The 27,463-nt window shown below is 53.1% G+C and overlaps 13 protein-coding genes across 13 annotated transcripts; 6 read left to right on the top strand and 7 right to left on the bottom strand.

Annotated features, from left to right (window-relative positions):
* Positions 1-1,783: 1,783 nt before the first annotated feature.
* Positions 1,784-2,545, bottom strand: PG985_008586 (uncharacterized protein; the record flags this gene model as incomplete). Its single annotated transcript, XM_066828354.1, has 1 exon — positions 1,784-2,545. One exon carries the CDS (start codon positions 2,543-2,545, stop codon positions 1,784-1,786), a length of 762 nt encoding a protein of 253 aa, XP_066683266.1.
* A 2,102-nt stretch (positions 2,546-4,647) lies between these two features.
* Positions 4,648-5,352, bottom strand: PG985_008585 (uncharacterized protein; the record flags this gene model as incomplete). Its single annotated transcript, XM_066828353.1, has 1 exon — positions 4,648-5,352. One exon carries the CDS (start codon positions 5,350-5,352, stop codon positions 4,648-4,650), a length of 705 nt encoding a protein of 234 aa, XP_066683265.1.
* Positions 5,353-5,833: 481 nt separating this feature from the next.
* On the bottom strand, positions 5,834-8,199 carry PG985_008584 (uncharacterized protein; the record flags this gene model as incomplete). Its single annotated transcript, XM_066828352.1, has 5 exons — positions 5,834-5,893; positions 5,950-7,275; positions 7,334-7,365; positions 7,424-7,996; positions 8,130-8,199. 5 exons carry the CDS (start codon positions 8,197-8,199, stop codon positions 5,834-5,836), a joined length of 2,061 nt encoding a protein of 686 aa, XP_066683264.1.
* A 519-nt stretch (positions 8,200-8,718) lies between these two features.
* On the top strand, positions 8,719-9,786 carry PG985_008583 (uncharacterized protein; the record flags this gene model as incomplete). Its single annotated transcript, XM_066828351.1, has 2 exons — positions 8,719-9,620; positions 9,675-9,786. The coding sequence occupies 2 exons, from the start codon at positions 8,719-8,721 to the stop codon at positions 9,784-9,786; spliced, it is 1,014 nt and encodes a 337-aa protein (XP_066683263.1).
* Positions 9,787-10,798: 1,012 nt separating this feature from the next.
* Positions 10,799-11,732, top strand: PG985_008582 (uncharacterized protein; the record flags this gene model as incomplete). The annotated part of the gene is made up of 2 exons (XM_066828350.1): positions 10,799-11,376; positions 11,438-11,732. The coding sequence occupies 2 exons, from the start codon at positions 10,799-10,801 to the stop codon at positions 11,730-11,732; spliced, it is 873 nt and encodes a 290-aa protein (XP_066683262.1).
* Positions 11,733-12,506: 774 nt separating this feature from the next.
* On the bottom strand, positions 12,507-12,885 carry PG985_008581 (40S ribosomal eS30 domain-containing protein; the record flags this gene model as incomplete). The annotated part of the gene is made up of 2 exons (XM_066828349.1): positions 12,829-12,885; positions 12,507-12,745 (listed from the first exon to the last, which is right to left on the bottom strand). The coding sequence occupies exons 1-2, from the start codon at positions 12,860-12,862 to the stop codon at positions 12,507-12,509; spliced, it is 273 nt and encodes a 90-aa protein (XP_066683261.1). The 5' UTR covers positions 12,863-12,885.
* Positions 12,886-13,402: 517 nt separating this feature from the next.
* Positions 13,403-14,386, bottom strand: PG985_008580 (uncharacterized protein; the record flags this gene model as incomplete). Its single annotated transcript, XM_066828348.1, has 1 exon — positions 13,403-14,386. One exon carries the CDS (start codon positions 14,384-14,386, stop codon positions 13,403-13,405), a length of 984 nt encoding a protein of 327 aa, XP_066683260.1.
* A 1,082-nt stretch (positions 14,387-15,468) lies between these two features.
* PG985_008579 (uncharacterized protein) lies at positions 15,469-17,378 on the bottom strand (the record flags this gene model as incomplete). The annotated part of the gene is made up of 3 exons (XM_066828347.1): positions 15,469-16,299; positions 16,361-17,081; positions 17,149-17,378. The coding sequence occupies 3 exons, from the start codon at positions 17,376-17,378 to the stop codon at positions 15,469-15,471; spliced, it is 1,782 nt and encodes a 593-aa protein (XP_066683259.1).
* Positions 17,379-18,688: 1,310 nt separating this feature from the next.
* PG985_008578 (coproporphyrinogen III oxidase) lies at positions 18,689-19,944 on the top strand (the record flags this gene model as incomplete). Its single annotated transcript, XM_066828346.1, has 2 exons — positions 18,689-18,853; positions 18,928-19,944. The coding sequence occupies 2 exons, from the start codon at positions 18,689-18,691 to the stop codon at positions 19,942-19,944; spliced, it is 1,182 nt and encodes a 393-aa protein (XP_066683258.1).
* Positions 19,945-20,822: 878 nt separating this feature from the next.
* Positions 20,823-21,437, top strand: PG985_008577 (uncharacterized protein; the record flags this gene model as incomplete). The annotated part of the gene is made up of 1 exon (XM_066828345.1): positions 20,823-21,437. One exon carries the CDS (start codon positions 20,823-20,825, stop codon positions 21,435-21,437), a length of 615 nt encoding a protein of 204 aa, XP_066683257.1.
* A 621-nt stretch (positions 21,438-22,058) lies between these two features.
* On the top strand, positions 22,059-22,910 carry PG985_008576 (uncharacterized protein; the record flags this gene model as incomplete). Its single annotated transcript, XM_066828344.1, has 1 exon — positions 22,059-22,910. The coding sequence occupies one exon, from the start codon at positions 22,059-22,061 to the stop codon at positions 22,908-22,910; it is 852 nt and encodes a 283-aa protein (XP_066683256.1).
* A 344-nt stretch (positions 22,911-23,254) lies between these two features.
* Positions 23,255-24,450, bottom strand: PG985_008575 (26S proteasome regulatory subunit; the record flags this gene model as incomplete). The annotated part of the gene is made up of 3 exons (XM_066828343.1): positions 23,255-23,845; positions 23,900-24,171; positions 24,267-24,450. The coding sequence occupies 3 exons, from the start codon at positions 24,448-24,450 to the stop codon at positions 23,255-23,257; spliced, it is 1,047 nt and encodes a 348-aa protein (XP_066683255.1).
* Positions 24,451-25,854: 1,404 nt separating this feature from the next.
* PG985_008574 (adenylate kinase) lies at positions 25,855-26,860 on the top strand (the record flags this gene model as incomplete). Its single annotated transcript, XM_066828342.1, has 4 exons — positions 25,855-26,002; positions 26,075-26,127; positions 26,194-26,348; positions 26,410-26,860. 4 exons carry the CDS (start codon positions 25,855-25,857, stop codon positions 26,858-26,860), a joined length of 807 nt encoding a protein of 268 aa, XP_066683254.1.
* Positions 26,861-27,463: the final 603 nt, after the last annotated feature.

Genomic DNA, 27,463 nt, shown 5'->3' with positions numbered 1-27,463 from the left:
CGTCGGATTTCCCTTTTGACCCAGCGGCCTTCCCGCTGCTTGATTCCCCTTGGTGATGTGGAGAGGAACTCATCGTCCACTGGGCGCAGGATAGGCTGAGCCCTTTGGGCCAACAACTCCGAATATGCGGTGCTGATGTCTTTGGTGCAGACTCCTGTAGTGAAACGGGCCATTAGATTAGTTTTTCAAATGGGTTCACGGTAATTGAGCTCTTGTTCAGGGAGAAAGTCAGTAAAAGACCCCTTTTCTACCAACATCCAGTGAAAATTGGATATGGCACGTACCTGATGACAGGATCTTATATCAAGTTCAAACTGGCCCCTATCTTTTAACAATCCTCGCCGTTCTGGCCTTTTGATTCAGTCCAATACTGCCAAGTCGGTCTTTGGGATCGTATTGGAAGTTTAAATATAAGACTGTAGTGCAACAGGCCGAGATAGTCAAATATAACGTCGGTTGGTGGTTCAAGAGGATATACTCAATATCTGGCCGTTTCAAAAAGCCTCTCCCGCCATCGCGCACCAATGGAGTTTTATATACAAGTAGGGCACCCATTGGGCTCCAATAAAGCCAACCCGCCACTAGGTCCCTCGAAATAGGCCTCGGCGCTCAGCTAAGCGACCTTTTGACTCTCCGTTCAAACTCCCGGCAAGCTCAGACCGCGTAGTCGGTACCATCACTTTCGAGGCCCATTATGAAAGGGTTTTTGCAGAGCCGTAGCAATACCAATGGAAATTTAGGCCTCGAGCGACGCATCACGGGGCTTGGAAACATTGTCCCGGACCATCTCTAACCAACCGAAAGCGGGGGTGCTACAGGGGCCATGCACGTCCTGGTGGCTGACATCCAAGTAACAAGGCAGACCTCCAACCCCCAAATGCGCCTCGGATGATGCATGTGTGCCAGCAAGAAAACTTGTATGAATAGCTGGGCAGGTTCTATGCGAGATCCTGCTCTCCGAGCTTGCCAAAAAGTGAGACAGTCTAGACGAGAAGATAGATGCATCGTAAAACCTGCCAGTCAAGATTCAACTCCGACCTGCCCTACTGTCTAGATCACGAATGAAATAGTAGCAAACATGGCGCAGAGAACAATCCAATGAGATTGAATGCACGTGTCTACCTGGGCTATGTCCCTCGTGTATCAGGGCATAGAGTTCCGTTGATTTGTTGGCCTTTTATCCAAGGGGAATTGGACATTTCTTCAATTCATACCAAGGCTCCCCGGCAGAAACAAAAGACGTGAATTTAAATCTGATCAGTTTCGAATCACTTTCTAAATGTGACTACGTTTTCAAAGTGTTATGTCATTGAACAAATGTATTTGTATATGTCCTAGTATCCTCACACCCATAGGTGAGGATTATCAGACTCTCCAGAACCCGGGAGGGGCGTGTACTTGAGATGCAATAGCCTGTGGCTCGCAGTGTGGTAGTGGCGGAAAGCCACTGAGAAGGGAATTTCAGAATAACTCCGAATGACCGTCCCAAAAACGAGCGAGTGATTAGCCTTGATGTGGCTATGTAGATAACGCCAAGGAAAAGGATCAAGTCAGTTGAAAGGCGCAATGCCCATGGAAACTGAAGCGTCGTAGAGAGCAGTGTGTAATAACACTGATTCCTCAGCCGTTCATAGGAACGGCACATCAGAAACCAACGAAAGCTGGCGATCGTGGGGGCCAGTGATGAGGGGTGATGTGGTGGCGTCCCTTAAACCCCCTGTCGCAGCTGACTCTGAGTCGTTGGTTTCCGCAAACGTAATAATCGGCTATTGTCCCAGAGCAATCAGCGATTACGCCTGGGACGGCCTGGTGGCCCATGGTGCCCTAAGGTGCACCCGGTAACGTGTAGGAGATGTGCTGAGGCAGAGCAGTCAGCCTCTTCGCAAAAGCACTCGAAAGGGTTGTCCGAGGACACCTGCTCAGCAACTTTGGTGCACTTCGCTCGTTGGCGCTTGTCTCCGAAATGGTGTCTCAGATAGTTGTCTTTGCGCACACTGGAATAACCGCAAGGGCACCGGTAACATTTAGTTATGTTGTTGTTGTAATGGTGGTGGTCTCTATGGACCGTGATGGAGTGTCTCTTCAAGTCGTTGCACTTCTTGAAGGTGCGCTCGCAGTGAAGTACTTTGCATTGGTACTGCAGCCCAGGGCCGCTGTGGGAAGAGTTCGGCGACGAAGGACTGGCGACGCTGTAATGCCCCATGGGGTTTGGGGGGATCAGAGGCGCATGCGCGGGGCTTGGGGGCGGAAGCTGCCCACCTCCCACATAGATTTCCCCTGGCTCTGCTGGTTGTGCGATCTGGCCATATGGCAAACTGGCCCAATAGTTGTTTCGCAGCCATGTATTGACCAACAAGTAATTCGGTTGGGGTATTGGTGGTTCTCCGGTATTGAAGGTGCTGAAGTCAAACGGGCCAACAATAGGAGAGCCAAAATCCATGTCAAAGGGCGAAACAAGGCATTCTGCAGCCCGACCTCCATTGAAGTGCAAGTCTGTGTTCAGATTATCGACCCATGCTGGATCCCATTCAAAATTATCGGACATGCTTCTCCGCTTGATTGATGGTCTATCATCCGTCAAGCTAGCAAGCTAAACGTGTCATCAGCCTCTGGCCTGCATATGTAATGCCTGTCATGTTGCTTACAAACCGGTAGTCAAAGCAGCCAAATGGATCCCAACAGGTTTGATCTCGGTCCACAGTAGCGCATGGGGATTGCCGTGAGGTAGAGAGCGCGACTTGAGTCTATACTATAGATATCTTGGTCAGATATCTTCCAATGCACTGTAGTTGTGATACTTACGCCTCTCACAAAGAGAGGTTGAGTGACACAATTTGGAAATCAGGGTGTATGACGACGAGGGGCGCTGGGTTGAAAGACGGTGGTGACGGTGAAAGATGAACGGTATGACTGTTTATCTTTCATGTTATCTACATACGATAAAACTATTGGGAATCCAACTGAAGATATAAGCCGCGATTCAGAGATGGAAGATGGGGGACTGAGGCCAAAAAGAGGCCCAATACTCTACTGATATGACTCTATCTCCTTTGCTGCTTCATGGCGACAGAGGACGCCTAACGAACGATCTGGCGATGCGTTGGTCCTCGAGAAGAGCTTGCAGATGGGCTCGTACCACCACAATCGTTACCAACCACCGGCACCACGCCAATAGACTGGCATGATAACGCAACAGCAAGGGAATACCACGTGGGTAGCTCAAAGATGCGATTGTCACCCACTCGCGCCTCTTCCCCTGGTGGTGGTTATGGCTGGCAAGTCTAGCCTGGATTACGCCTCAGGTGTACCACTTGATCCTCCGCGATCTTGTATTATCCAACCAGGCGTGCAGCTCGGCCCGGCTCTCGGCAAGGTGTCCCTGGTCACTTCCAACAATTCTGAGCAGCTCGATGCCTCGAGTTTGTGGCTTCTTCCGAGGCCGTTAAGCCGCAACCCGCGAGGAGCTTGGTGGGGAAAGTCGCCACACAGGCATCACAAACAATCAATGTTCGGGGGGTGAAAGGTGTAAAATGCCTTATCCGAGTGATGTCAAGCAGCTGACCGAGCGAGCTGCGGCTCTTTAGCCACCTCAAATCAGCCCCCGGCCGTGCTCTCTTGTGGTCAACGGGCCTCGCTGGAAAGGCCACCATATCGGGACAAATTCAGTATTGCAAGATTCGTCAAGTTTTGGTTTGAATCGGATTCTTTAGCCATTGATTCCTAACTAGATAATTGCTGCTTCCAACATCAAATTCCGTCGAAGCCCTTTTTAGCATTCTGGGTGTTGCAGTAGCCGAGTCCTGGTGGGCCAACCAACCTGTGCTAAGCAATAGCATTGCCTAACCCAGCGGAACGGACCATGCGACCGAGGGTGTGCCTAGGCAATGGGCACCTAGGTCTGAGATGACAGGGGTTGATTGATTGAGTGTGGTGGTGTGTTGATGTGGCAGGGTCTTGTTAGCCTGAGCTGATGGTGCCTGCATTCAGGCAGACGCGGGCTGACTCCAGCAAAACAAGCAATTCAACAGGCTAACCAGAAGCCTCAGGCTTGTTCGGGGCCGGCATCTCCAGCGTTGACAAAGCATGCAGAGTCCGTTTCTCCACTTCCGTTTAGCTTGATCAAAACCCCATTGCTTGCTCCATGGCGAATTGGAAATCCAGAGTCCTGTACCTGACGTCGTCTGTGTTCTTCAAACAGACCCAATCGAAGGGCTCAGAATCCCTCTTTTGGTAACCCTTTCCATTGGCGGAGACGTACGTGACATGGGGGAACTCTTGGAGAGCTTGCCACATCTCGGCCAGGTCCTTATTGAAATTGCCATCCCAGGGCGCCCCGAAAAGCCTTGAGGAAAGCTTACAATGGCGTATATCAAGATCTAGGTACCTCAAGGTATCTTTAGACCCGCGTAATGCCCGAACGACTTGGCAATATCCAGGATGAACAGTAAAGATGCCTTCTTTTGGGGCGTAGAAAACGTTCTCCAGCGAATGACAGGTAGATAGAAGTGTGGTTATAGCTGGGATTTTAAGCATACAATCCCGCAAATGGATCGACTGTAGTCCTTTTGGCATCCAATCGACAATACTCTCGCCTGAATCGTACTGTTCGCGACCGGTATCTCCTGCCGCAAGTATCCCGCCACACTTTCACAGAGACAGCAGGTGGAGATTGGGGAGTAAGGCAAGTAAGGGGCTGTATCGTTGGAGAACCCAGCGGTCAGAAAACAGCGCGGCCGACTCCAGCAATAGGGTTGTGACAGACTCGAAGGGCGTGATGACGGACCTCTTTCGCAGAGTCTGTAGGAATCGACAGGGCGCGTCGTGATCACGAAGCTGTATGTGTAGATACTTCAGTTTGGGGAGGAAGGATGGTAATAATTGGCGCAGCGGTGGCAAATTGGCTCCAAATGGTCTTCCGGTGCTGATAGAGAATAGGCCAGATGGTCTTCCAAGGCCGGTAGAGAATAGGGATGGATCAAAACCTAGGCGATTGGCGACCTCCAGCAGTATAGGATATTCTTCATGGTCTTCGAGTTCCCCGTAGTAATCTGAGTAGTCTCGTGCGATTTTGATGCATCGCACCAATGAGGCCAACCGTGGTTTGGACAGGATGTTTCTTCCAAGACTGAGAAATCCACCGGGCTCCTCTTCTGTACAGCGAGATCTCAGTAGTAGAGGCTGGGCGATAGACCGGAGCATTCTGGAGGTCTCGCAGAGCGAATATAGAGCTGTTCGGGCTTCCTCGATTTTTTCAGTCGGGTTTTTCCAATGAAAGCGTGGATCTTGCTGGTCAGCAAGTTCGGTGCATATGATTACCCATAGCTCGGGAGGGAATGTGTGATCAACGGGCATTGTGTCGGTGGTGGTTGAGTATGAGTATCCCTAGGCGAAATTGTGAAGGGTGTAGTCGTAGGTTGAATGGTGTTTGTTGTCCTTCCGCCTAAAAGTTTGAGGCGGAGTAATGAAAGACAAATAATCTTGTCGGGAACTTGAACTATTATATTTTTAGGAAGTGTTTTAGAGAAAAGGGGAAGGGGGAATAGAAAGTTTCTCCGGTAAACATCGCTTTTGATTTGGACTTGTATAGCTGGACTGGATTCGCCATTTTCGCCCCTTTTATAGTTCGTAGTTACCACGGATTGCTTGCACCCCGTGACCGTAACTCGAATCCGGCTTATTTCACTAACAATACTTCTCCCAGCAACCGATTATACATTTAGGATCATGGATCTGGGTTATGAGAAGCACTGATATTATCAAGAATTTATTCCCGCTTTAGAATACGATGCCAATAGGAAATACCAGTCGAAATATTATAACGTGCCACGATAAGTCAAAGAGTCGCATCCAAGATCGAAGGATCCATGTTTTGGAGATATTGGTCGAGTAGACCCTGTTCCTGGCATTAGAAATTGCAGGAAGCGATATTGTGCAATGAGTCAGACTTACCCAATCGATGATTTCGGACCCGTCGATCATTTGGGATACTGCGCCCGCATAAGGCAGTTCGGCATTTGAGGCAAAGTCCATCTCCGCAAGCCCAGCATCATGGGAGAGGAAGAGGCCGGTGTCATTCTCCGCCACCTTCTTGATCATCAGGTCCAGCGCCAATGCCGCGATGTTGGCTTCAGGGGAAGCAGTACTGCTGGCAGCCCAGATTCGCTGAGACACCTGCAACGCCCTATACTCCTTACCAGCAAGCTGTTGGTACTCACTTTCACTGCCCGACATATGCTGGCTACCGGACCGCATGCGGACGGATAGGTCGAGAGAGATCACCATGGCCGCAAGTAGAAAGTCGTGCACCGACAGCGCGGCGAAGATCCATCGATCCTCATACAGCCGGCCACCCGGCACGCAAGCCTCGTGGACCTCCGCTTGGCGGGCGAGGAGTTCGAGCGCTGCCTGTACGCAAGCCCGTCGTGAGGGCTCAAAGTCTGGACTTTGCTGCTCGTAGTTGATGTATCTTCGATGGAGCACGATCAGACCCTTGAGATAGAGAAGCTCGATTGTGCGTCTCTGCCATATTAGTACGGCGTGGTCCAGAAAGCACTCGTTGATATCTCGCCGCTTCAGCAGGTCCGGCACGGCACTGTATGCCTGGTTCATCTCTTGGTCCAGTAGCAACGTTTGGGCGTATGGCTTGACAGAAATCGACTGGGTGTGGGCAACGATCTTCTTGAAAACCGCCATGACGCCAGCTTTGACAATGACGTACAGAACGGGTGTCTGTTCGTTGAGTGGTCTGGATGGCGGCAATGCTTCCATATCAACACGCAGGTCGGAGTCTTCCAGGTTTCGTGGTACGGCTGTGTCGCAGAACTCGGTAGGTATCATGCTGGGGTACCCATTCTGGTACGACATCAACGCATCCACTTGGACTATGTTGAGCCAGACCCGCCGCCGCATCTCACCATCATATGGCGAAATTCCCGCGAGTTTGCTGGGGTCGCGGTGGTACCCCATGCGGAACGCCAGCCGGATCACGGTGCCCATCTCAAACCATAACTCCACGGGTGGTCTGTCGAGAGAAAAGAAGCCGCTTTGGAGATGGAGTACAAACGCCTCGAGAGCGTGCGCATTGGCGGTGGTGTATCGCCCCAAAACCAAGCATTGCACAGTGATCTGCTGAAATATGTTGATAGGGGGGACTGAGCCAGCGGGTTCCGTGATGTTTGATACCCGTCGTAGTGTTGCCGCGATACTTAGAATGGAGAATAGCAGAGCCACCCACAAGGGCGATGCTGTGGAAGGAGACTCCCAGAATGCTGTGTACTGGGGTCTTGGTAAGCAAAGCCTCGCTTTCAACGAGTGAAGTATACCACAGACTTACCTCGGCTTGAAATTTGGCAGGATGTACAACACCTTAAACATGGATCAGCCTTCAGGTGAATAAAACAGTTAATGAAGGTGGATTCCATACCCAAGACCATAAAACGGGCGTTGAAGTACCAAGAGATCAGCCTATCGCAAGTTGGTCGGGCCGGCAAAGCGCTCAGAGCATCACTGAGGTTCAAGGTCTGAGCCGGCATAGACAAGAACGTAGCGTCTGGCGTTATGTGATTTGAGTCGAGCGCCATGACACTGTGCGCCATAGGTTGGTTCGGGACGGATAAGTGCTCTCGTACCTCCTTGATGTCGTCGAGGATGGACAACCAATGGCTGGGGTCGATGTAATTCACCTGGCCGTCTCCCATCTCTTGGAGATTAGGGGTCTCTGGAGAAAGCGGCGCATCTCCATTTGGCCTAGTGAGACCAACATCTGCTGCGATCGAGTCGTCATGCCTTTCGGACAGTGGAGTATTGACGAGTGTCGGGTTCGTCTCAGTATCCGCGCTGTTGTTCCCAGCCGTGGCCGATGGGCTGGCTAGAGTAGGTGCTTCACCAGCCAGGAACGAGGACACAAGTTTCTCGAGGGCATTCAATCTGTCCTTCATGTCCCGGGACTTGTTGGGTTCTGGCCTGGCTCGGCTGGCATTGGGCGCATAAGCACACGCTGTGGATTTGCCGCGTTTGGTACAGGAGTCGCATGGTAGACTGCGGTTGCATTTCAATCTGGGGTGGGAAGTACGGCGAACTCGTTAGCATCTTCAGGGTACTTGGATACTCTCTTCCTCAAGCTCACGTACTTGCGGGTCCGACAAGGTTCGCATGAGACGGGTGGCCGATTCCGCTTCTCGACCCTCCTGGGAACGCCATCGAGGGAAGTCATTGGGGAAATGAGACATCGATTAGTCAATGGGTCTTGGCGTATATGTTTTTAGTATCACGGGGAGAGATGGTCTGCATTCAATGAGCTTTGACTCTGTTTGGGCAAGTCCAGTAGGTCCTTTTGTTGTCGTTGGCACGTGTGATCAATCATCAGGACGGAGATATTAACCCCGTCCCCCAAGCTACCCACTAATTGATTTATCCCCGAGCCAATTAGCGTCATACATCGCATCTCAGGGGTATTTGTGCATCGTCTAGTGCAATCGTAGCGGCGCATAAAACTTTGTGCACCTGGAGCTACCTAACTCCATGTGTGAATGGAAGAACGAACAGAGTCACTTAAGAGTAGCCAACTTGGCTATAAAAGGTTCTTTTCGTCCCTGAAGTCTTCTATTGAATGGGATGTCATAGTCATAAGATATCTTCCACTACTCTAGAGTCCCCCAGTTTTTCCAACACACCGTTGCACTCACAAACACCTCGCCCCCCAGCAATTCACGACCAGCAATGTCTATCACTTCAGCGCTATACGGAATGAAGTCCTTGATAGGATCAAAACTGTTAGTCACGCTCCCTGTTACGGAAGCTGGTCCTGATATTTTCGAGCAAGTCTTCATCGTGACCGGAGCCAACGGCGGCCTTGGATTCGAGTCCAGTCTTCACCTATCACGGCTTGGTGTGGGAAGATTGATACTAGGGGTACGAAGCCTGGCCAAAGGTGAAGATGCCAAGAAGAGGATCATTGACACCACCGGCCAACCCCCATCCACCATTGAAGTCTGGCCTCTCGATATGGACAGCTACGATTCCGTCAAGGCGTTCGCCAACCGGGTCTCCATCCAGCTTCCAAGACTCGATGGCGTGTTGTACAACGCTGGCGTCATGACCACGCAATGGAGCCTGAGTGAGGGCTATGAGAAGACCCTGAATGTCAACTTTATCAGCACCTTCCTGCTGTACATGCTCCTCCTGCCCAAGATGCGCGAGTCTGGGAAGGCGACGGGGCACGCGTGTCGCTTTGTGATACCAAACAGTGCCCTGTACAACATGGCCCCCCTGGCAGAGCTGGATCCCGACAAGAACCCAAGCATCATCGAAAGGCTCAACAACGAGAAAACAGCCGACATGAGCGGCCGGTACCCCCTGAGTAAGCTTCTCGTCCTCTTTGCCGTACGCGAGCTCTTCGCAAGGTCGAGCGCCACGGGGAAGGAGGACGTAATTATCAATACACCAAACCCAAGCTTTTGCAAGTCCAATCTTGCCCACGAATCTGCAGACAGCTCTGCATTCAAGGTGTTCGAGAAGATTTTGGCCCGCTCGGCTGAAGAAGGCAGTCGTGTCCTGGTTCACGGCTTACTGGCGGGCCCGGAGACGAACGGACAATACCTTTCAAATTGCCGGATCGAAATGTGAGTTATGCACCCCTACTCTGTTTATATATGGCTGTTCTAAATGATAGTTAGACCCAGGTGTCAAGTTACTGGTAAATGGGGCCAACGAGTGCAAAAGAAGTTGGTTGATGAACTTTTGGAGGAGTTGAACAAAATCCAGCCTTGTATCACAACGGGTCTATAGTGTTGATCTGCACCTACAGAGATACAGGCAAGCCGCGGCGACCTGGTCGGGTTCCATAAGCCGTTTTAGAAGTAACAGTGCCTTAATAATTATAGGTCCCTGGGGTGTCTAGGGTGCCTTACGGTATTCTCGGTTAAATCGGACATGCTTGTTAACGAGTATACCGAGCGATATTTAATTAAGGACGCATTATTTTTATATTACTCTTTTTCTAGAATTAAAATTGAATAAAGGGAAACCTAAAAATAAGAGTATGCAGTGCTTCCATAATATCCATTTAATATCATTGCTATATGCCACACTCAACCAGGTTATTGGAAAACGGTATACGAGGATCTGCCAGCCTCCTAACACCGGGGAGGAACAGCGCCTAGGTTTACGGCCTATCTGAGCCCTTGTCGGGGGATCTCGAGAGCATCGGCGCCCCTTGCAACTACACGACGCACAATCAACCAGTTGCGTGGTCCAGATGCGCTTTGACTACATACTTTTCGCGACCAGCGGCCTGATGCCCTCACAGCTGGCCTCAGGCGACGTACAATGCGGTGAAGACGCAGCAGCCGAGGGATAAGGGTAGCGGCAGCGAGTCCGCAATGATGATGCTGTCACTCGGTGCCCGATTGCCTCGCCTAGCCAACGACACGGTGTTGCCCACGTAGCAGGACCCCAAACAATCGATCCAAAATCGCGAAAGAAAATGCAAACCTATGTGTGAAGGTATTCATTTGCAAAAGATGTGAACCATCGCTTGTCAAGTGGTTGTGTTGACTTGATTGTTGATAGGGGGACATTGGTGATTGTCATTATCCACTCCTGTCTTTTGCTGAATCGGACACCCGCACCCATTCATCCTTTGGCGAAGGACATTTGAGAGCTGCTCACTCTTTTTTATTTTGGATGTGAGACCTCCAATCGATTTCTGTAAATATTTGAGAACACCATCGCCCATATCCCCAAAAGTCTCGCTCCCCACGTCGTCATTCGGCCACTACGCGCATCTTCCCACTCAACCATGGACGACGAGGCTTTTCTGTACGGCCTGCTCAGGGATGCTGCTCAGAGCTTCGCTGCAAAAGCCAAGGAACGCCAGGAATCCCAGAACCCCGACCCGGCCTCTCAGGCCAAGCTCATGCAGTGCCTTGGTATCACGGCTGAGGAAACGCCCAACCACGAGCAACCTGTCGAAGCCACTAGCACACCCACAGTCGCTTCCCCTACCAAGGACCACGATGCCCAGGTCGCCAAGCCGACCGATTCTAGTCTCGTCAAGATCAACTGTGGTAGCGGCAACAACCAGGCGAGTAAATCTGTCGCCTTCGCTACCTTCGCCTACACCGAGGCCGTCGCCACCTTCTTCATGCACCACCGCGCCTTCCGCGGTGCCCGGCCCGTCTTGAAAAACAAGACGGACGACTACGAGCGCCTGGCCGTCAGCGCCATCGTGTTCAGCCCAGACGCCGACAAGGTGCTGCTCGTCCAGCGCGCCGGCACGGATCTCCTGGGCGGCAAGTGGGAGACGCCCGGCGACCTCTGTGAGAACCGCGACATGACGATCCTGCATGGAATGGTGCGGGAGCTCTATGAGGGAACGTAAGTTATGCTGCCATCCTATCCTTCTATGTCGTAAATATCAGGCTGACCTCAATGCAAGTGGTCTCGCGGCCAAAAAGGTCGTCGCCACGACCGGGTACAACGACCTGACGATCCCGTCGGGCCCGCGGTGCCGCAAGTACGCCTTCATGGTCGAGCTGGGCGCTTACCGGACCGTGTCGTTCAACCCGGAGAAGTACCTGCGCTGCGTCTGGGCCAGCGAGCGGGACGTCGCCATGGGCTGGTGCGAGGGGCATCATCTGGAGTTCACGGGGGCCGAGGAGCGGCTACACATTGTTCGGGCTTTCCAGGAAAAGGAGGAGGCGGACGAGGGTCGCAAGGAGCTGGGAGTGTGAGGGTTCTTATGTTGCGTACATGAACATGGGGTCATGTAATTGCTCGGGGCCATTTCAGGTTACTATTATTCGACGAACGCCTGCGATGTTGGGATTCGTTGGTATGACTAGACTCATCGGATAAATTTATTGCATAATTGACGCTGGTTATGCCACAACCCGTTTCGTTTCTGCGATGTGATTAATGTGATTATCTGCGGTAGCACCAGCGACCCCACGAAAGCCGACCACTTCTATGCTAACGGCCAGGCCCCTGCGAGAATAAACCGGCCAAGCCTCCCCAGGAATAAGCAGGTCTACTAAACACCTATTATTCCAATCGTATTAGTTTATTCTACTGTTATTCCCTGGAGTAAGTGGAATAATCAAGACGGTTTATTCCTGCGGTCGCTTGCGGCTTCTTCGGGCAACACACGACAACCAGTCACATCAGAGTATTCCACAGTAGTTTTAGCAAAGCAACTCCATTCTGCCATAGGCTTCTATTTACCAACTCTTTCCTGCGCCTGCAGTCGTGGCCCTGGACTGTAGAGGTCCTCCACTAAACTGCTCTGCTACGGCAGCCGATGTGGCACATGTGCCACCTCCATAGGCCTATCAAATTCCTCGCGGTTGCCGAATCATCCGCGGAAGTAGCGGGGCGTATCCCCTCTTTGTCCATGTACCTAGACGTGCACCACATCCTCGGCTCCGCGTGGTCTAGACACTACCGCCGTCGTAGCAGTTCATCGTGTTCTTCGAGCGTTTCGTTCTTGTGAGGGAGTCGGGGCGTTCTCAAGACGCGGTAGGGTTGGGGTTCATCTGCAATATCGACGCTTCGGTTAGTTCTCTGCTCTTTCTTCGCAATACGGCGATGCCTGTCGTCGGGGTCGCTCTTACCTTGCGCTTGGCGCCGGGGGCGTCGGAGGTGTTGACGAAGCGGCGGGTGTAGATGTCGCGCTTGTGGGCGCGGCCCTTGGGGGTCTTGGGCTTCTCCTGGGCCTCGACCTTGGGGGTCTGAGACTTGACCTTGCCTGCGTTGCCTTGTGTCAGCTGCTGCGTTGCGCCCGGTCGCGTGATGACGGGATTGATTTTGTGCGCGGGGTCGTCGACTTACCAGCGCGGGCAAGACTTCCGTGAACCTTTCCCATGATTGCGAAGTTTTGTGTGTGCGAATGTGCGTTTGCGTGGATACGGTTTGTGGTGGTTGTGGAGGTACGGTAACTTGGTGTTTTGCGATTGAAGGTCGTTGTGGGTGTGGATTGGAGATCAGGAGAATTAATTCCGGCTTTGTTGGATGACTGATGCGGCGTCCAAATGAAGTTTGCGCTGGGGCAAATATGTGGAGACAGGCAGCCAGTAAGCACCGTCACCACCCAAGCGCTTGGTTCGGTTTCAGTCAGGAACTACAGGACCATTATACCTACTCACGTCTTTTGATCTCAAATAGCAAGTCTCACTGCGATATCCACGCAAGATGTAAATTGATCTCTATCAAGGCTATCACTGGGGGGTGTTGTCCCGCGAGCATTCGACTGTCGGAAGACGTGTTCTCTGCATTCCGGCCGATGTGGAGAAAGTGGCCAACGACGTAGTCCGTAGACAACCCCACTCGGACGGCCGGGTTATACGGTGGATTCGGGTCGTCTGCGAACGCTGACGTTTGTACCGGCAGAGTCGTGATGTCTTTTCTAACCATCAAGCTCCATAGAATCCTCCTCCTCTTTGAACTTGAGGTTTGCAGCCAAATTGTCCAATTCGGCGTCGTTGTTGGCGATATCCTCGTTGCCCGAAGTGGTATCATCAACCTCATCCTCCAGCCCCTCCAAAAATCCGTCCTCCCAATCCTCATAATCTGCTTCGTCGTCCGAATCGACTACATCGACTGGAAACTCCCAGCTGGGTTCGACGTCTGCCGAAGGTTGCTCAGGGCCAATCTGGCCGTCGACAGGGGGCACTTGAGCGGCCGGATTAGTGGTGTCGGCGACGCGACGGGCCATTTCCTCAGTGTACTCCTTGTCCACGAACATGCGGTTGTCTGGTGAACCATCGCCATCACCGCTGACGAGGGGAACTGGTAAGTAGTGGTTGCGGATGCTTAGATTCTTGCCCCGGATTGCCATAGATGCCTCGATCTTGGCCTGATCTCGCTCCCGAAATGGCTTTTCCATCTCGTCGATGCCGTACCTGATGTCGTACTCCTTGCCGAAGGCATCAATGAAGTTGTCGATAGCCTCACTCATGGCCGTACCCTCCGATTTCTGCCAGTGCTGCTGGTACTCCTTGAAGATGTTGCGAGCATGGATGGCTCGCAGGGTGAATTGATACAGTGCCTCGTCAGGGATTGTATCAGCGCATTCGTAATTGGCCTTGCACTCGGCGAAGAATTCGCGCGGTGTCAAATCCTTGCAAAACTTGACATTTTCGGCGGCGCAGTTCCATATCAGAGCGAACAAATCGCCGACGGTGTCCTTTCGAAGGTTGGGAATGCCTTTGCCATCCTTGCGCTTAGAGGATTGGACAATGCCTTTGATCAGTGGCTTGGAGTAATCGGCACTCAAAAGGGAATAGAAAATGTAGGCCTGGTGCTTCTCGCTCCAACGGCGGCGCGTATTCCACCGAAAGCCACTGACGAAGCAATGGTAGAGGAATTCTTTCAGCAACGGGAGGCCCATCTTGTTGCTTGTGAACGGATGACGGGCGTAAAGGACAGATGTAAAGTGTTTGACTCTGTAGGATTGATCGATGGAGGCGTTGGTTTACAAAGGTAGGAATCGACAAAACACCAATGCCCAAAAATGGTGGCCAAAAGCTGCTTTGTGGTGCACTGCCCTTGGGGTGTTGTTGGCGAGTAAGTCACAGCGTGGGAGATTGTCAGGCCAAATGGTTTCTCTTATAGCAGTAGCCAGGGCTGCTGCATTGAATGGGCAGGAATATTCAATAGGTAAGTACTTACATCTAGCTTACATTCAATGGGTGGGAGTACGTGAGAAATAGGTGAAGCTTTGCTCCGGCCACCCATTTGCAGGCCGGCCAGGCGACCAATCCTACAGGCTAGCAATCTTATCTAGTGCCTACCAAGGCATATAGGTACAACTACAATCAAATCATCCCAAGGATCTCAGGTGGTCAGTTGGTAGACATGTTCTCTCTGGTCAAGTGGTAGTGTGTATGGATTTGCTATTAGGCAACGCTGGTTCGATTCCGGCCTCTGGCCTCCTAGTTTGACACCACAAGACTTTGAGGGATTGCCTGTCGGCTCGTACACGGCAGTTAGTACTGCGCCATTACGGAGGCGTTCACAGGAGGCATCGTACCGGCTTCGGTTTAGGGTAGCACGTATATACCTGTGAAGTTGATGTCGGTACTAATTGTTACGTGCGAGCTGGCAGAAGGGGATCAATTTTTTGTTCTTTTTTCTTACTGTTGATCACGAGTAAATACTCTTCTTATTCCTACCCGTGTCTGCTACAAGCCCAATCTTGATGCAAAGTCGGGTTTCTCACGATCCTCACTTGTCTCCATGCTCTCATGAGAATAATCCCAGGCTTGCACTTCCACCGTCATCCTCTTAGCACGATGCTTAAAATAACTGATGCAAAATTGCCTATTACCAATATTTCCGTTGGTCTGAACTCATTTCCTATTGCTTCGTTTGTTTCCATACATACGCTTGAAGTGCAGTCCCTTGTGTCGATAATTACTAATCTGAAGTATCTTTCCTCATATCTCACTTGTTGCTACAGTGCCCGGTATTTTAAATTCCGTGATCATGTTCATCATTCTCGTAGACCCAATCCGCAAACCCATCATTAAAATCCTTCTGCAGCGCCTCCGTTTTGCCCTCATCGCTCAGCGGCGCCATCTTCATCACGGCCTCCCACGCAGCGAACTCGGCATCGTCGAGCAAGCATTCATCCAGTAGCGCCTGCAAACCCTCGACATCCAGGTCCTCGCCGATGAACACGATCTCCTGCCTCCGATCGCCCCAACTGCTGCTGCTGCTGCTGCTGCCATCACCACCATGATCGTCATCCTCGCCCCCTTTGATGTCGTGCCAGATCATGGCGTCGATCTCGTCGTCACCCGACGTCCACTCCTCGAACGGCAGGGTGCAGAACCAGGGGTCCCCGCCCGTCAGCGCCAACATGGCGCCCGCCTGCGACCACTGGCCCTGGTAGCTGGGGCGCGTGGCGAGGAAGAAGGTTCCCTTGGAGCGGAATAGGCGGGCTAGTAGGGGGTGGTTGCTCTTGTTGGCCAGGATCTCCTGGTTAGAGGGAGGGTTCAGATCCTCTTCCTCATCTTCTTCATCATCGCCGGAGGTACCATCAGATTCTTTGTCGTTGTCGATGTCGGATGAGTCGCCGTCTTCGTCATCCTCGGCGCTGCTGGACGGCTCGCCGTCTTCGTCATCCTCGGCGCTGCTGGACGGCTCATCCTCATCGTCTTGCTGCTGCACGATGAACTTGTCGTAGATGAGCTTCCATAGCCTTTGCGGGTGGAAGGGCCGGCGTCTCTGGTAGATGAAGTTGCGGACGTTGTACTCTTCCGTTTCCGGTTTCGGGGTAATCTTGTTACGACCATTGATCTACGGCAATATGTCAACATCATGATATAATGGCGTCGATGTGAGGGGAGGGGTTGCTTACCTGTTGCATGGTCATGTGGTGTAAGTCCTCCAGCCAGGTCTTTCGAACCTTTGCATCTTCGAGGTTGAACATCGTGGTGTTGAGAATGCTCTTGACATCAAAATCAGCACGCTTGAGGCTTGTCTCGTAGACCGTGGCACGGCGGTTCAACCTGGATATGAGGGACCGGACCGAGGCAAGCTCCTTGCTAGTCACCATGTCCGTCTTGTTCAGGATGATGACGTTGGCGAACTCGATCTGGTCCACCATCAAATCCGACACCGTACGCTCGTCCTCGTCGGGCACGACGTCCTTTCGGGTGTCAGCGATGAGCTGGTCCGTGTTGAAGTCGCCCATGATAGTAAAGGCGTCAATGACAGTGACAGCAGTATCAAGGACGGCGAACTTGTCCAGCCCACCGGCGTCGACGATGCGGCGCAGCACATCGCGCATGTCATCGTCGAGTTCCTGATCGACACCGTCGGCGTTCTGGTCGATGGCGCGCATGGTCTCGGAGAACTGCTCGTCGAACGTCTCGGCGACCTGCTCCGGCTCGCTGATGCCGCTGCTCTCGATCACGATGTAGTCGAACTGGTCCAGCTCGGCGAGGTGGACGAGCTCCTCGAGCAGGTCGCCGCGCAAGGTGCAGCAGATGCAGCCATTCTGGAGGGCGATGACCTTTTCTTCGGTCTTGGTCAGTCGGTGGTTCGACTGCTTGATTAGCTTCGCGTCGACGTTGATGCTAGAGTCAATATATGTTAGCGAGTTGCTTGGCTTGTAAACTCGTCAGGGGGGTTCAGTCGACTTACGCTCCGATGTCGTTCACGATCACAGCGATCCGAAGGCCGTGGTCGCCCTTCAAGATATGGTTGAGCAGCGTGGTCTTCCCACTGCCGAGGAAGCCAGACAACAGGGTCACTGGAAGGGGCTTTGGGGGAGCAGCCTTCTTCAGGGTTGTTGTAGCTTCAGTCGATCCCTTTGTCTTCTTGCCTGCTGTTGCCTCGGGCTGGCCGCCGTTCTTACGCTTTGCTTGTGTCATTGTTACTTGGAGAAATTTCTCAGGGGAAAATCGTAGTCAGTCACCAAGGATCTGGAGTCATCTGCATTCTGTAGAACAGCCGAACACCATTTTTGCCATTTTATTTATACGGGAAATATACACGGTCATGTCGTGTGCAGCTTTGCCCCTGGCTGCCCATCAAGGTCCCCGACTCCAGGGCAATGATGTCGTTCTCACGACAAGTCCGACCAATCAGCGCTCTTGCATACATAATGCAGGCAGCCAATTACATAAAGATAACATATCGCTGTCTCGCAAAATCTCATAGAGCCTATCGCGATGAAACAGCATTGGCAGAATGCGTAGAAAGCAGGAGTTGAGAGCAACGAGGGGGAAAAGCTGCCGCGGCCGTTTAGGGGGTGGGCGGGTGCAATCCGATCGATCGAATGCGACCATCATATACATCAATACATCTTACTCACGGGCTCAGCTATCACATCATGTTCAGCAGAGCCCTTTTCCCTCGATGCTCAGCAAAGCGTCTGATAGTTGGGGAAATGCTCTGTTTATGACAGGATTGTCTGACTGTAGTGGTTCGTGCTCGCCAGAGCAAAGGGGAGCAAAGGGGCCGGTCTCCAGTAATGCCGACGGGGTTATCCTGGGCTTCCGAGGTAACTTGCCGCGTTGGCGGCAAGTTTTGCCCATTCCCTGCTGCGGCACACGCCAGGTTAGTTACAAGCGCGCCGCAAACGGACGATGCAGCTGACGACGAAGCTGGATCGGGAAGCTGGGCGTCCTCAACAAGTTCGATCGATCTGGCAATGGCAAGTACAAGCAATTGCGCGTGCGAATAGTCGGTCGGGGCGGCGCTCAGAAGAGAAAGAGGTCATGACGATCCAGGTGATATCTGCTGACTATGTCCTGTTTAAGGCCTTTCTGGACGCGCTGGATTCCAGCAGCGCGGGCCAATTAGGCGCTGGTGATTTGCCGACGGTCAGCACTCTCGCACTAATGGGATCCAGGTTAGTGGTCGGCTAGTCTCTAGTGGCCAGGTGGGGGGTGGCCCCGGCCGCTACGTTTGCTGGCCTCGCTGGCTTGATTGCTGGGACAGGTACAGCGGTACTAGCCTTCAATTAGCCAGCGAAGCTTTCCGTCAATCTATTTGCCAAGGGCTGCCCCCCCAGACAGGCCAAACACCTGACTAACATTCGATTCTTGTGCAATGATCGGGCGACAAGACCCTTCTCGCCCGACTTCCTCCCGTCGTTCCTTTGTGTACTCATTATCGTTCGTGCCAATTTCCTTGGATTCCTTGTAACCCAGCTCAGCTCAGTCATTTGATCGGAGCCATGTCCCGGCGGGGTGGTTCAACCTTCTTAAGGCTGCGGCCGGCCGTCGCTGTCCCACGATTGCCTCGACGATTCTTCAGCTCGAACGCAAAGAAAACGCCCTCCCGCGCTGTCCATTTCGCTACTGTCGGAGCTGTCACCTTGTCTGTACTCGCCTACCAGATGGTAAGAAGCTTCCTCCCTCCCAATTGGACCGTCCTGGAAGGGCCAATGGCTGACCCAACTCTCTCTATCCACAGGCCTACCAAGATCCCATGAAGTTCGAGGCGCGGACCCTCGCCGACCTCGACGAGCGGTTAAAGAAAGAGGAGGGCATCAACGAGCACTCGCCCATGCGCCTTCGCATGGAAGAGGCCATCCGACAGAAGCAGAAAGATATTGTCTTCGCTTTAGAACAAATCGACGGCAACCGGTTTAAGCAGGACGAGTGGAAGCGACCCAACGGTGGAGGCGGTACCTCTTGTGTCCTACAAGATGGCAACGTCTTCGAGAAGGCCGGTGTAAATATTAGTGTCGTGTACGGTACCCTGACGAAGGGCGGCATTGCGGCAATGCGCCAAAACCACAAGAACGTCAAGGATGTAGACAACCTCGACTTCTACGCGCTCGGCCTGAGTCTGGTCCTGCACCCCCACAACCCCATGGCCCCGACCGTGCACATGAACTGCCGGTATTTCGAGACCATGAACCCCGACGGCACACCGCAGGCCGCCTGGTTTGGCGGAGGCAGTGATTTGACCCCGAGCTACCTGTTCGACGAGGACGCCGTCCACTTCCACCGCACACTGAAGGAGGCGTGCGACAAGCACGACAAGGAGTACTACCCCCGATACAAGGCCTGGTGTGACGACTACTTCAACAACAAGCACCGAGGAGAGCGCCGAGGAATCGGCGGTATCTTCTTTGACGACCTGGACGAGGACGTCGTGGATACACAAAACGGCTTTGCCTTTGTGCGGTCGGTGCTGGACAGCTTCCTGCCGTCGTACCTGCCCATTCTCGAGAAGCGCAAGGACGCGCCCTTCACAGCCAAGGAGAAGGAGTGGCAGCAGATCCGCCGCGGTCGCTACGTGGAGTTCAACCTGGTCCACGACCGAGGCACCGCCTTCGGCCTGAACACGCCGGGCTCGCGGGTGGAGAGCATCCTGATCAGCCTGCCCCGGACGGCGCAGTGGGCGTACATGCACGAGCCTGAGCCGAAGAGCCGGGAGTCGCGGTTGCTCGAGGTGCTGCGGGAGCCGAAGGAGTGGGTGTAATCTGGAATATTAATGTGTACCAAACCAAAGATGGAGGCACAGCCTAGGGGCCACAAAAATACGTGAAGATTCAAATGTTACATAGAGATATCCCAAGGTTCACACTCTGCAATATAAGAAAAAAACACTTAGATTAATCACTTACTATACTACGAGTTGAAGCCCCCTTGTGAGACTGTAGGTAATGCATCTATACTTACTGAGTAGGTCGGCCACTCCATTGAACATGGGAGGTCAGAGGCCACTCGCTGGCCACTGAGCCACATTTTACGCCTTACCCCCTTTTTAGTGGACATAGATCAGCACTGATTACGGAGCGCTTGCTTTACCTTTCTTTACAATACGAACTTCAACTCTCTGCACAAACCAACACACGATGCTTGAGTTCAGTAGATTGCCAACTTCCTTAGCCATGGCGGTCAGATACGGACGGCATATTGCTCCAAAGCTGGTTTGGGCTTACGTAGGCATTGAGCAACAATGAGCATTTTCTTTGAAGACTAAGCACTTCGTAGCAAGAAAGGGTGCTCCGTAGACAACAACAAATGAAATCAGAGCTATCTCACCCTATGACCGTGAAGGCCGTTATTCGAGGCGCCTCGATTCAAGTCAGTCAAGTTCATTAGGATCTCAGGCAGTCCAGAACGTATTCGAGACAAAACAGATATCCGGGATATCGATACTACTACGGTATCGCATCGCGAAGGTTCTCTGTCCAATATTGGCCATTGCCTTGTGTGAATCACGGCCAACTACTTTGTCAAGGAAGGAGAACGACGGGACAGGCACCCGTGGGATAGTCATTGGAACCAGCGGGAAGGACCGTCCCAAGAAGCATCGCGCCTGCTTTTTCTGACTTGGCATACGAGTCCCGGCAGATGGCGCAACGACGAAACAAGCGCTCGCGGCGCTCCAATCGCGATTGTGTCACTGCTGCTGCTACTCCTACTCCTACTGTCATAGAGCCGTCATCGTCTCAGCAGCCCGCTTCGCAGGTACTCAACGACACTACGACATCGTCGAACATGGGTCGCAACAAGAATGACCGCCGCAAGAAGCAGGGGCAAAAGCAGCAGAAGGAGCGAGCCGAGCAGCAGCGGCACAGCCGCAACGTGTCGATCGCGTCGTCAAGCGTCAATCCTCTGGGCACGCCGGCCTCCCGGGAAGGCCATCCTCCCCAAGAGGAAGAGCACAGCGGCAGCAGCGACGAGGAAGAAGAAGGGCACAGTAGCAGCGGCGGCGACGAGGAAGAAAAAGAGGAGCAGCAGATAGCCGAGAGGGAAGGAGGAAACAGGGGGCAGGAAATATACTCCCCCAAGGCGAACGGCAGCAAGGACGGTGAGCCCGACAGCAATAAATCGGGCACCACTTCATCGGCGCCGGACGCCTTGCAAGAAGAAGGGCCCTTCATACTGAAACCTGTCACGGGGCAGAGGCTTTTTGTCGGCGGGCTCTGGAATGCGGCGTTCCTCGCCTTCATTGCGCAGATGTAAGTTTCTTGCCTGCCATCTATCATGGAGACGGGCGTGTGCGGACAAACGCAAGCCATTTGCCGCGAAAATATAAAAGACGCGAAAGAGCCGCCCAAGAATGTGTCGCTATGCACTTGACTTACATACGATATCTGTACAGATTATTCCAGCCAGACACCGGTATGATATGGCGCGACGCATGTCGGACACCGGCCTTCTGGCTCGCGTGGTTCGGCCTCCTCCTTTCGGTCTTTTACATGAGGGGTATGGAGATACAGCTTTCCCCTCGTCAGAAAAAATGGGCATATGGAGATTGAAGGTATTGGTTTCCTGGCTGTCGGGATGAATAGGGGGGGTTATTGTACATATATGTATGGCTGAGCAGTCGATGGTTGCATGAAGTTGCTTAACTGCTGGAGGTAGGGAGAATTGCGGCCTATCGTCGTCAATTATGGCGGGCATTAGTGGGGCATATCTCTGTACTACTACCATCCCTTCTCACTCCGAAAGACCATCGAATAAGTGATTTCGCGGAGCGCAGGCTTCCGCTGCAAATACGAATCGGGCTGAATCATCGCCTGCAACCCATCATACCGGTTCAGAGGCATCAGGGCAAGATTGCTGCCAATCCGAAGAAATCCCATGGCCGAAACGCTCCCAACGCCAAGGGCCATTCTCACGTCCCTCATCAATACCCTATCCAGCTTCGCCCCATCAACACCAGCATCAGGGCCCCAGCCAGTCCCGTCCCCAAACCCCTTAAGATCCCTCCCTCCCCAAGCCAGGCCTCTTCTAGCCACGCTCCACACCCTCTACCCCAACGTCCTCCTCCCGGCCCTAGACCTGCTGGACCGGCGCCTCGTGACCCGCATCATCCCGGTCGATGTTGCTGCCACTGCGGTTCCAGCTCCGCAGGGCGACCACATAGCAGAAGCATCAGAAGAAGATGCCCTACCAGAAGAGGATAAGGATCCGTACCAGGAACCAAACTACTTCTACCTCGTCCGCTCCGCCCAGCAGCCCTCGCGCCGCGGCCGACGAGCCGTCGAAGCCCTAGCCGAAGGAGGAGGCGGAGCCGGCCCGACCTACGTCGTCCAAACCCGGGCGTGGAACTGCAGCTGCGCCGCCTTTGCGTTTTCGGCATTCCCCGCCGAGGGCGACGCGCCGGTCTATCGCATACACCCTTCCTCTTCATCGTCTCGCCGCCGCCGCGACGATGCCCCTTGTGGGCGGTATCCAGACAAAAGGCGTCAGCAAGGGCACGAAAACGAAAAGGGGAAGGATGACGCCTGGGACTTTGGCAGCATGAGTCGGGATGGCCTGGTCCCCGCGGAGGACGGCGATGGCGTCGTAGTAGGCACCGGTGGGGTCCCGTGTTGCAAGCATCTCCTCGCGTGTGTGCTGGCAGAGAGGTGGCAGGGCGTCATGGGTGGCTATGTGGCGGAGAGGGAGGTTGTGAAGGAGGAGGCTGCCGGACTGGTAGCCGGTATCTAAAGCCGAGGCCAAAAATACTATGTAAGGTGGCTGCGAGACACAGAACTTGAGATACCCCTGGGCGATGATCGGAGTTAAGGATGCGATTTGCTGTTACAGTACGCCTGTTTGTTGTTTTCGGGGTTGAAGAGCGCGATCTGTCGATCGATAATATCACAAGCAGATAGCATCACGCATCCAATATGCGAAAATACGAACTTATCGTCATCATGGCCAAGCTCTATCATTTTTAGCCTAACGTGCCTGAACCGGACTGTCCATATCGTCTAGTATCAGGCTATTATACATAATGCCATCTCAGAATGCATTACCAGAACGCCGTAACGCATCACTTGTCATGGTGCTCATTTCTTCTTCTCCTTCTCGCCGCTCTTCTCTGTCGTCTCCCCGTTCACGCCGTTGGCACCGCCCTCCTTCTTGTCTTTGTCGCCCTCCTTGGATGCTGCCGCGGCCTCCTCCTTCTTGGCCTCCTTCTCCTCTTGTTGCTGACGGTTCTGGATCTTGTTCTCGATCAAGTCGTGGAAGGCAGTGATGGCGCGAATCAGACTGCTAAGGTAGATGGCCAGCAGCTGGTCGTTGGTCTTGACGCTCATGGCATGCGACAGTTCACTAGCATTGCCGGGCTTGCCATCAGCAGTAGGCTTGGGTGTTGAGAGGTTCGGCAGAAGGTTGAAGATGTCCTGCAGGTTGCCCAACACGGCGTGGTTGACGGGTAATTGTCCGTCCTGCACTTTCTGGAGGTAGGTCTGGATCTCGCGCAGTCGCAGGTGAAGGCCTTGTAGCGATTGCAGCTGGTTCGTGATTCGGGTAGAGAGGGTGCCGATAGCAACATCGCGGATATCGCGAAGCAGGTGCTCTACACCAATCTCCTCTGCTTCCTCGGCCTCAATGGTCGATGGTGTGTGGACAAAGGTCTTGGAGGTGGTTGTGCCATCCTGGTTCTTGTTAGCTTTTGGGTCCGTAGGCGGTGGAATGTATGCTCTACTTACGTCCTTGATCTCTTCCACCGCAAAGTAGGCATCCGTTGGTACGCCGGACTCCTTGGGCTGAACGTCGATGATAACGAGTAGCGGATTCGGTGTGTAGCGCTTGAACAGCTCATTGATCTCGAGATCCGATGCGCGCAGCTTCGGGCCGGAATGGTACCATCCTATTAATTTCTCCCGGGCGTTGACCTTCTTGAACATGTCGTTCATGTTCTCGACGTAGTTGTGGTCGAGGAACCATACTGAAGGGTCATCGTTGTCTTCCTCAAACGGCACTATGGGAGAATTGCATGTTAGCTTCGGGATGTCCCCAAAAGTGCGACCTGGCTGTCCATTCGCGAAAAGTCCTGGTGGGCTGCATTGTCCGTACCTGCGAAACTGTTGGAGACTCTGACATTCTTTCCATCATTCTGTCCGAGCAGAACACCGACGACTCGCTTCCTTGTGCCCTTGGCCGCTCTGTTGTAGTGATCGACGACGGAAAGAAGGACGAGGGGGGCGACGGTGACGTTTCTCGAGACAAACGAGAGAGTCTCGGCGGTGGTGGCGGGCATCGTGGCGATCCGTCCGTATGTGTTCTAATACCCCGCTGGGTCGAAGGGTTCAGCAAGAAGCGGACGTAATGATGGAATTGCAGAGGATGGGAGATGTGGTAGGTGGTGGTTTGGGCTGGCGCTGGCTGGATGAGAAGGCTGAGGATATGATCCGATTGATGATGGGCCAGTTCAGTGCACACCACAGCTTGTACGGAGTGCTGCGTAGTGGTGAGGCTGCCTTGCCTAAGCTCGAGGTACGTACCCGAAGACTGCCCCCACCAACGGGCGGAAGCTCAGGGAAGAAGCTTCCGCCTCATCGGACTCTGTGGCTGTGGTGGCTGATAGCTGCAATCCCCCACCTCGGCCATACTAACCCCGTCCATCTTGTGTAAGATCCAAGAAATACGTGGACGGCAAGCTCACATGAAACTCCGTCGTTACCGGCCGACAGGGACGAAGGGGAATTTTTAGGAATGACCGCGGCTCGCTGCACATGCATGCATCTCTACTCACATTTCGTCTATGCCATGTATGGGATGTGTCTACAGAAACAGACTGCATCAGAAATGCTCGTGGCCAAGGCTGTATGTATATATCACTCGTTAAGTCAAATGATCGGTCATAATATTTCTTGTTTTGGAAACACCAATAACATATCTGTTCAATCCATCAAATACCGGAGATCTCGGTTTTAAAGCTTGAACGTCCAACCGCTGAGATTCCAGAAAACAATTATGTAACGTATAGTCCACAGTAATGCCGAATCCGTACGTGGGAAGCAAGTTAGAATGGGCTACCAGTGGACCTCGAGGCTTGATGTGATGGTCTGATATGAACTGTCCAAATCAGACGTGATGCCTTAAAATAGATCGAAAGGGGGGAAGCCGTTGGTTGTGCTTGTGTTCTCGACGATCCTCGCCCTTCCTGCAGCGGCTCAAGGGAAGTTGTTGAACCTCTCCCAAGAGATGATGCAGTGCCGTCAAATCACTCACTCCAGGTACCTGTCAGTGGCAGTTAGCCAACCTAAGCAGATTCCAAAGATTAGCCGAGCTCCAGGCGACCGAAGGCCGCTAACGGGCGCCCTCGCTGCCTCGTGGTTGTGCGTCGGGTCCACTGAAAACCAGTTCCGCAGCCACTGGCAGGCCCCAATTGCTGGGTGGGTTTCTTGTCGCAACCTGTTCCCTGTCCTGGGCTTGGAAAGCTATTCGCGAACAAATAAGAGCGAAAGTAAAGACCTGGGCAAACCTCCAGACTCGGAGCTTCGAACCTTTCTCCCTTCCTCCTCTCTTCTTTGCTCATTCCCATTCTACAACAGATCTTATTCCCACCCTCTCGGCTCTTCCACCCCTCCATCTCCCCTCTTTCGACCCTCCCCGATCGCCTCGGTCCGGCTCTTCTTCCAGCGCTCCCCTATCAGAAAAAATGGGTGTCATTGACCAGGAAATCCAGCGGTTGCGCGATGTCGTCACATCCCTCGACCAGCGCGTCCAGAGCCTTGAGCAGCGCCAGACCGGCGAGGTCAAGTCCACCGATGGCGTGCGCATGATCCTGATGGGACCCCCCGGTGCCGGTAAGCTTCTGAACGACAGTGCGACTTGGCAGATTACGTAGCCGGTTCACTAACTCGATTGTGTCTCAATAGGCAAGGGCACCCAGGCACCCAAGATCAAGGAGAAGTTCTCGTGCTGCCACTTGGTGCGTACAGTCTAGGCGGCGCGACCCGGCGACAATACCACACAACCTGCTAACGATACTCGAAAGGCAACCGGTGACATGCTTCGATCGCAAATCGCGGCCAAGACGGACCTCGGTCGGGAAGCTAAGAAGATCATGGATGCTGGTGGTCTGGTCAGCGACGACATCGTTATCGGCATGATCAAGGCCGAGCTCGAGACCAACAAGGAATGCAAGGGAGGGTATGTGCAGCCAATTTCCCCCGAGGGTACCTCCGCGGACACGCAATCTAACATGCAGCAGCTTCATTCTGGACGGTTTCCCTCGTACCATCCCCCAGGCCGAAGCCCTGGACAAGATGTTGGCCGAGAAGAAGTCGCCCCTGCAACACGCCGTTGAGCTCAAGATCGACGATGCTCTGCTTGTGGCGCGTATCACCGGCCGACTGGTCCACCCCGCCTCGGGTCGCAGCTACCACAGCACCTTCAACCCTCCCAAGTCCTACATGAAGGATGACATCACCGGCGAGCCCCTGGTTCAGCGCTCCGACGACAACGCCGAGGCCCTGAAGAAGCGCCTCGTGACCTACCACGCCCAGACCGCCCCCGTTGTGGGCTACTACCAGAACACCGGCATCTGGAAGTCCATCGATGCCAGCCAAGAGCCCGGCCAGGTCTGGAAGAGCCTGCTGAACGTCTTCGACGCCGACAAGAAGAAGAGCGGTGGTATCCTCAGCAAGCTGGCTGGCCGATAAACTTGCAATATCAACCAATATCGGGGTACTTTCAAGAGGGTATCGATGAATCAATGAAATAGAGTCAGCCCGGTACGCCGAGGCAGATTTTTCGATGTCCCCAAAAACGAGTATCGCTTGCCCCCTGTTTTGTTTGGCCTTCATGCATGAGATGTACGGGAACCTGGTGCTAGGGGGAAGTAATCCAACGACCTGTATCATACGACTCTACGAGCTTGACTGTTTTGTATGTACGATGTCACTTAATTAGGCCATCCGGAAAAGACGGTTTTGGAATCCTAAACGACGTTACAGCTCGTGTTGGTTCCTCTCTGCAATGCCTACAGTGATTGGCACCTTGTTGTTTGATGTGTTTGCTCTCGCCCAAGAATGTGATTTCCAGGTTGCTCACCCTGCTCAGTTGGTTCGGTGGACTGTTTCCCCTGCACTCCCATGTTGTACATCAACTCGGGTGTATTAGTTCTAACACAGGATTCGTGGGCATTTGCTTGCAGTCCTGTACAAGTTGTAAAAATGTTTGGTGATTTCCCGAACTTCCAACGGAGATTCCCTTTGGTTCGAAGTACAGCAAGCAGCCTTGACTCCCATATATAAGGGGTCTTA

Source organism: Apiospora marii (assembly GCF_038362585.1).
Source record: "Apiospora marii strain CBS 49790 chromosome Unknown utg000005l_segment0_segment0, whole genome shotgun sequence".
NCBI classification, from domain to species: domain Eukaryota; kingdom Fungi; phylum Ascomycota; class Sordariomycetes; order Amphisphaeriales; family Apiosporaceae; genus Apiospora; species Apiospora marii.
The sequence above is the reverse complement of the archived record's forward strand: the minus strand, read 5'-3'. Positions and strand labels throughout refer to the sequence as shown.